Here is an 8045-nt window from a genome sequence, read left to right as displayed (position 1 = left end):
TTTCAGGATTCTGCTCCCTTTTAGAGCACCTCACTTATATATGTTTTGGCTATTCTGGATTTTATGTATAGACCACTCAAACTATGATTCCCTTGGGTTATCTACAGGATACAGAGTTAGTATCTATCCACAGATTGTGAGCAGAAATTTGGACAGAGCTTTAGCCGAAATCTTAACATAGAGAATAATTTATTGGAATTCTCAACTAGAGTAACTCATTTGCTAAATCAATTGGATTTCATTTTTCTAATATTTCTAATTATTTTATATCATTGTCATCCTTTACATGAAACATTGCAGTAAATGTCTCACTAATGTTTAACTACTTAAATTTTTTTTGTCATTCTCTTCATCAGTTCTCCACCTAACAATTATCTGTGTGAAGTGGTTTTAATTCCCAGACTTTTCCGTTATCTCAGTCTGTCTCTGATTAAACCAATCAGTAGTTTCTTCTCAAATGTGGGTTATGTGTAGAAGAATATTTTCATAGGGAAACATTATCACTTGCCATCTTAAATTATTTAATTGTAAAATCATTTTCTATATGCAGCCATGAAATCAAATTTATCTTCTTTTATGTTTAAAGATAGAGGAAAAGTCTGGGAATAAAAATCACTTCACACAGATAATTGTTAGGTAGAGAATTGATGGAGAGAATGACAAAAAAAAATAATGTAAGAAGTTAAACATTAGTGAAACATTTACTGCAATTTTCATGTAAAGGATGTATGTCTTTGATGTAAGTTAATAATTTTAATTCTGCATTTTTATTTTCATAATATTAAAATATAAGAAAATAATGAGACCTGGATAATGTTGCTTATTGATTAATGGTGCTTCTGTTCATCTTTGTTTTGTATTTTGTTTGCATTAGTATAAAATTATGCATTTTGTATTAACACAAAAAGAATGTGCGCAGCTTTTATATTTAAATAATCTGCTAATGCCTGAAACAAAATAAGCAAAATTAGAAGAACCTAGTCATACCAAAACTTCCTATATAGTACACACACATGAAAATAAAGGAAACATCACCTCTACAAGTAGAAGTAGAGTTTCAGGACAATATTAACTGTCATACTGAATATGGCAAATCTGAATTTTCTTTGTTTTATACATTGATTCATTTTTAATTTGAAAACATTTTAATTTTATAGTTGTATCATGCTTTAAACATAAAGTTTGAGAACTTTTTTTCAATAATGGTAACCACTAACCAGTAAAATTGTGTCTAAATGCCATAGAAGGCATGTAAAATCCTCATTAAGCCTGTACATTCTTCATCTCTCCAGCTTATCCATTGGAAATTTGTTGCTCCAACACTTATTATTTGGTGTTATTGAGGTTATCAGATTGCACTGTCCCCATAGCATTTCAGGCCTCTGTAGTTATGTTTTTTCTGCTTCATCTACATAAGTTCCCCATTTTTTTTTTTTTTTTGTTTTCTTTGTTTTTGCAATGCTGGGTATTGAACTCAGGGCTTTGTGCACACTAAGCAAGCACTCTACCACTGAGTCATATCCCCTACCCCAGTGTTTTTAAATTTTCTATTTCTAAAATATCTTTCAAGATCCAGCATATCATTTCATCTAAAACTCTGTCTAGAAAGGGACCATGTTCTCATCTCTAGCCAGTTTTCTTTCTTAGAATATAGCTATTTATTCCTCAGTATACCATCTCTAGCCAGTTTTCTTTCTTAGAATATAGCTATTTATTCCTCAGTATACCATATGTTACTTAAGGGTAGGCATTGTATTGCTGGCATTCAGTCCTGGCCCAGACATGCAGTAGTCACTCAGTGAGTACATTATAAACTTCAGCAACCCAATTTCAATTAAAAGGCCATGTCTGGTAAATACAATTTTGCTTTTGTTTTTGTTTGATTGAATTCTGTCTTGTTTTGTAGTAGTTAATAGGTAAATATAAGTATTTAAGAAGACCTGAGTAGTTGAAAATTTTATAAGATTTCATTAGATTTAAAATGAGAGTGGTTGTGTTCACTTCTGTCCTATCATTTGTTCTTATGTGGAAAATGGGAAAAAATAAACACCTTTCTATAAGTATTTGCACATACTTACTGATGTGCAAAATCCTGGCACAGTCAAGAAGTGTTAGATCTTCTTACACAATTAATACCTACTTTTATTGTCTTCAGTGATTTGAAATTATTATTTTTACCACTGAAGTTTAAAATCTTAAGATACTTTATTATTGTTGTTAGACTGAGGTCTTTTTTTTGTTTTTCTGAACTGAATTTCAACATTCCTGTATAAAACAGATGACACAATATTTCCTTTTAATCCTCACAAGCTACATCACTCCCTTTAACTATTTATATTTATTTAGAACATAATTCTTTTATTGCCACAGGCATGAGGAATCTTTACTTTGTTTTTGTTATCTAAAGAAATCTGTCTGCTTCCATCTCTTTGTGTCTTTTCTCATCAGAAACCATCTGCTTTGAGAAGTATTTCCTTTTTCTGCATTATATTATTGAATTCCCCATTTTATATACATATGTATTTATAGGTGTGTGTGTTACACACACACACACACATACACACACACACACACACCCCTAGGGGAATCTATTGGAACCCATAGATTTAGTTCATTGGGAAATAGGCTTAGGATTCAATGATCACACATTGATTGAAAAGGAGAGTCATGGGGAGTTAAGCAAAATGGAAAATTCCTCCAATCAGTGGATTTTACATGTGTTTCATAAACAAAGATAGATATAAGTTAGATCTGAAGGCAACTGATGCCAACAAGGGAAGAATGAGAAGATTGCATTATTTAATTATAATATGAAGTGCTAACCACAAACACAGAAAGAGTTTGTAAGGACAATTCTTAACAATAGGCACTTGCTGCTGCAAGAAAATTCAAGATGGATAGAAAAGAAAAGCCTCATAATGACAGGACTCACCAAAGAATGCACCAAACTACTAACTGATGCAATCACTGTTATAAGAGGCAAAGTATCTGAGTTTCAACTTAACATTGTGAAGATGGGAGTAATGCAATCAATGTGTCATAAAGCAGCAGGCATGAGTTGATGACCCACTAGAGGTCCTTTGGTTACCTGCCTTTCTAAAGTCCAAAAGTAGTGTGTGCCATATGTGCTTTTGTGTTGAAGTAAGGCTACACCTGTCACAATCTGACCTACTTTACTTTCAGTTTACTATGAATTAAATTCAGATTTAAACTTTGGTGCCTTTTGGTGGAGAGGTTCACCACTAATTAGAAACATCTTTGAATATTTGGAACTTCAGAAAAAATTAACTTGGCTCTGTATTTGCCTTGTTTGTCACAATCATGAGGAGTACCACTTACCATATGGTAGGAAATTAAAGAGAACCTTAAGGTCTTATTTTCTATGCTGAGAATAAATTCTTTTGAGTTGGCAAATCTCAGTGAACAATTATAAGTTTGTAAATATTGACCTCAGGCCCTTTTATATCCATGTTGTCTACATTTAGGCCACAGTTAACATATGTCATTGCTAAAGGCTGAGCAGTTTGACAGCTTTCACGAAGAAAGGGAAATCAAGAGAATTCTTCAATCTGTTTCTACTTCTATATTTCTTATTATAACTATAAAGAAATAAAATCATTAGAGCTATTACAAAACACACATATGATTTTGTTATTTTTTACTTACTTTTGTATTTATGTGGCTTCTTATGAGGATATCAATATTCATTTATACTTTGAATTGGTTCAAAAAGTTCTCTCTAGGCTTTTGTGTCAATCTACTTTTCATGAAAATGTCGATCTCTTCCTCTCAGAGACCTTACAGTGTAACAGGAAAGAATAAAAAGATAACACCTTAATAGAATTATAAGGTGAACCATAGGCAAGGAGAAAATATTTTCAAAAGACACATCTGATAGAGGCATGTTATTCAAAATATGCAAAGGACTCTTAAAATTCAAAAATAAGAAAATGAACCATTTGATTAAAAACATGGATAAAATATTTGAAACAGGCACTTCAACAAGGAGGATATACAGGTGGCAAATAAATATATGAAAAGGTGCTCAGCATTATATGTCAGTTAGGAAACTGCAAATTAAATAATCTACACACCTCTTAGAATGATCAAAATCCCAAACATTAACATGCCAAATGCTATTAAGGAACTATAGGAACTTTCATTCATTGTAGGTGGAAGTGAAAAAAATATATATGTGCACAACATTTTGAAAGGCAGTTTGATAGTTTCTTACAAAATGAAACATACTATTACCATATGATTCAGTAATCACACTCCTTGGTATTTACCTGAATTCATCAAAAATTTATGTCTACATAGAAACCTGCACATAGATGTTTAGATTTTTTTTTACAATTGCCTGAACTTGGTATGAACCAAAATTTTCTTCTATAAAAATATGGATTAAAAAACCTCTTTGTCTAGCCAACCAATGGAATATTATGCAGCACTAAAAAGAAATGAACTAGCAAACCCTAAAAAGAGAGGAAAGAAAAGTAAATGCATATCACTAAGTGAATGAAGTACATCTAATAAGGCTATATAATATATGATTCCAACTATATGACATTCTGGGAAAGGGTAAAACTATGGAGTCAATGAAAAGATCAGTGGTTGATAGAATTAATGAACAACAAAGCATGAAGAGAGGGATTTTTAGGTAACAGAAACTATTCTGTATGTGTCATCATATATTTCTCAAAACCCATAGGGTATACAGCCCCAATAATAAGGCATAATGTAAATTGTCAACTTTCATTGATAATGATATATTACTATAGGTTCATCAATTACAACACTTATGTTTTTCTACTGGAAGATGTAGATATCTAAGAGACTGTGATTATATGGTGTTAGAGGGTATTTGGGAAATCTCTGTACTTTCAGTTTGATTTTACTATGAACCAAAACTGCTCTAAAAGAATAAAAGCTGTTTTTAAAAGACGATACTTCAAGTCAAATGCTACAAAAGAAGGGTTAAAAAGTGTGGCAGCCCAAGAAAGGGGATTTATTCAGCTTAGGGATGCTTGGAAAAGATTTCACAGGAGTAGTGACTTTATGCTGAAATTTCAAATGCCAACAGAATTTTTCTTGTAAAAAGGGGAAATTAAATGTTTAGGTATAGACAGAGCAGAAGAGAGAAGTAGGAGTTAAACAAGAAGAAGATAAAGCAAGATGTAACATATTTTGTGATTGCCTGATAATTCTGACTGAAGTCTGGAGTATATATTAGAAATGAGACTAGATTGTTAGATAATGGGCCACTTTGGATATGATTTTAAATAGCTATTTAAGCCTGTTAAAGTTGGATTCTATTTATAGAGCAAGCCATTGAACGTTTATGAAAAGTAGAAAAGCTAGCACTTATTGCATGTTTACTCAACTTCTTGTTGGACATTATTATCTCAGTTTGTCAAAGAGGAAACTGAGGCAAAGAGAGGTAAAATAACTGACCCAGTTCATATAACTAACCAATAGCAAAGCTGAGATTCAAATCCAGACATCATGATACCAAAACTCACATGCCTAACCACTGCTCCAAATGATGATATGGGCAAAACATTCAGAAAGCAAGGAATTGAATGCAGATCAGATTTCATTGCCCTTTTTGTTTGTTTTCCCAGGTCTCTAGACCAGTAACTGCAATCAACTGCAATCCTGTCATACCTTCATGATGTTTTCCTTGGCAAGATACGCATTCAGTAGTCTCAAAATTTGGAGAATTCAGCAAATTATGGCAAGACAGAGTCACATAAAACAATCACCAGATTTTCATGACAAATATGGCAACATAGTACTAGCTAGTGGCACCACTTTCTGTGTTGTTGCATGGGTGTTTTTAACTACACAGATGGGGATACAATGGAACCCATCTCCTGTTGGCAGAGTTACCCCCAAAGAGTGGAATAATCATTAATCATCACTATTATTATAATTCAGAATTGTTTCAAAGCCAATTTGTCTTTTGAGCACTGTTGCTCATTACAATGTATATGCTTGAAAAAAAATAAAATCTTTAAAGTCAAAGAGAATTTTCATTTTAGTGCCTGAAAGCAATGCAGTGGGTCTAGATTACAGGATACTATGAATATATATATATATATATAGTTTTTGTTTTTTGGTTTTTCAGTTCCAGAGATTGACCCTGGGGGTCCTTAACTACTAAGCCAAATTCATAGCCCTTTTTAATTTTTATTTTGAGATTGGTCTTGCTAAGTTGCTTAGAACCTCTAAGTTGCTTTAAATGGGCTTTGAATTTGCAATCCTCCTGCCTCAGCCTCTTGAGCTTCTTGGATTACAGGTGTGGGCCACCATGCTCAGCTAAATAACAAATATTTGAAAGTAGAACTAATAAAACATGTATTCTTCTGTTTACTGAATTTATTATAATTTTTTTCTATCTGCCTCTTTGCTTCTATACTTCTTCCTTTGTTCCTAAGCCTGAACCCCAAACCCTAACACCATACATTCTGTTTTCATTGTAGCAGCAGAGTGATCATTTTAAACATAATCTATTGATGGCACTATTCACTTCAAAATCTAATAACTCCCCATTTCTCTTCAGAGGTAAAAGAACAAGAATTCTCTCTATAGGAGCTCCCTACATGTTGCATTGACAAGTTTACCTCCTGCATGCATATTTCCTGTATAGGGAATGCATGACTCCAGGTTCTGTATGACTCACATTGTCATGTTATTTTGAGATTGCTTGACAGATCATCTTTTCAGGAAAAGGCGATTGTTTACTCTTTTTAAAATTACAGTTACAGTTTTGACCTGGCTTTCTCTATCCTTCTTTCTAACTTTATTTTGTTCTCTAGTATTTACATCATCTCACATCATATATTTTACTTACTTATTTATTTTTGGTGTGTAAAACTCATAGGAATTAGAATGTTTTTTTTTTTTTTTATCATTTTAACCCTAGAACAAGACCTGGTAGATAGGCTTTCACTTAGAAAAAATTAATGAATTAATGGGATACTTAAGCTAATACAGAGTCCTTATTAATCTACTAATATGATTTTTTTCCGCTGTGGGTTTCAATGATTACTGGAGAGAATATTATTGCCATTTTAGGAATTATCCTACTTTTGCATTTGTTATGAAGTGTCTCCCAACAAGCTCATGTTTATAATGGAAAAAATTTCAGAGGTGAAATGATTAGATTATGAGAGCTATAACCTCATGAGCTGACTAATTCATTTGATGGTTGATAGATTAATAATTCGAATGGATTACTAAGTTGTATTTATGTAGATGGGGTATAGCTGGAGGAAGCAGGTTACTGATAACATGCCTTGGGAGTTATATGCTTTGTCCCTGGCTTCTCACACTCTAGCAGCCATGAGTCAAGCAGCTTTCCTCTGTCATTTCCTTTCACCATAATGTTTTGCCACACTCTATACCTAGAACAATTGAGTCAATTAACTGAACCTTTAAACCATAAGCCAAAATAAACTTTTCCTTCTGTAAATTGTTCTTGTCAGGTATTTTGGTCACACTAATGAAAAGCTAATACAGAAATTGGTACCAAGAAGTGGGGTCATTCTTGTGACTAATCTGATCTTGTGGTTCAAAAGTTTTGGAACTGATTTGTGGGAGAAGTTTGGAAAAGTCTGAAAATGCATGCTGGAGAAGCCTTAGATTTTTGTAATCAGAGCTTAATGGATGATTCTGGTGAGAGTTCAGAAGACCAAAATGCCTAGAGAAATGCAGACATTAAAGACTATGTTCATGACTTTTCAGGAAATGAGGACTCTGTTTGGAATTGGACTGTGGGCCATTCATGTTAAATTCTGGCGAAGAACATGTCTACATTTTCCCCATGCTCAGAGACTTTCTGTGAGGTTGAGTTTAAAGGTGATGGGCTAATTAACCAGATGAAGGAAATTTCAGGTAACACAGTATTCAGGCAGTGGCATGGGTATTTCTGGCAGCTTTTATCCAGGAGCAGAACTAGGATCAGAAAGCAGATTTTATCTATCTATATATATATATATATATATATATATATATATATATATATATATATATATATATAT

General features: G+C 32.9%; 1 protein-coding gene across 1 annotated transcript; it reads left to right on the top strand.

Moving 5' to 3' along the window:
- The first annotated feature begins 5627 nt into the window (after nt 1-5627).
- LOC107138951 (cytochrome c oxidase subunit 7B2, mitochondrial) lies at nt 5628-5917 on the top strand. Its single transcript, XM_015481756.2, has one exon. It carries the CDS (start codon nt 5672-5674, stop codon nt 5915-5917), a length of 246 nt encoding a protein of 81 aa, XP_015337242.1. The 5' UTR covers nt 5628-5671.
- Nucleotides 5918-8045: the final 2128 nt, after the last annotated feature.

The sequence above is a fragment of the Marmota marmota genome, unplaced genomic scaffold (assembly GCF_001458135.2).
Source record: "Marmota marmota marmota unplaced genomic scaffold, marMar, whole genome shotgun sequence".
NCBI lineage: Eukaryota > Metazoa > Chordata > Mammalia > Rodentia > Sciuridae > Marmota > Marmota marmota.
The sequence above is the reverse complement of the archived record's forward strand: the minus strand, read 5'-3'. Positions and strand labels throughout refer to the sequence as shown.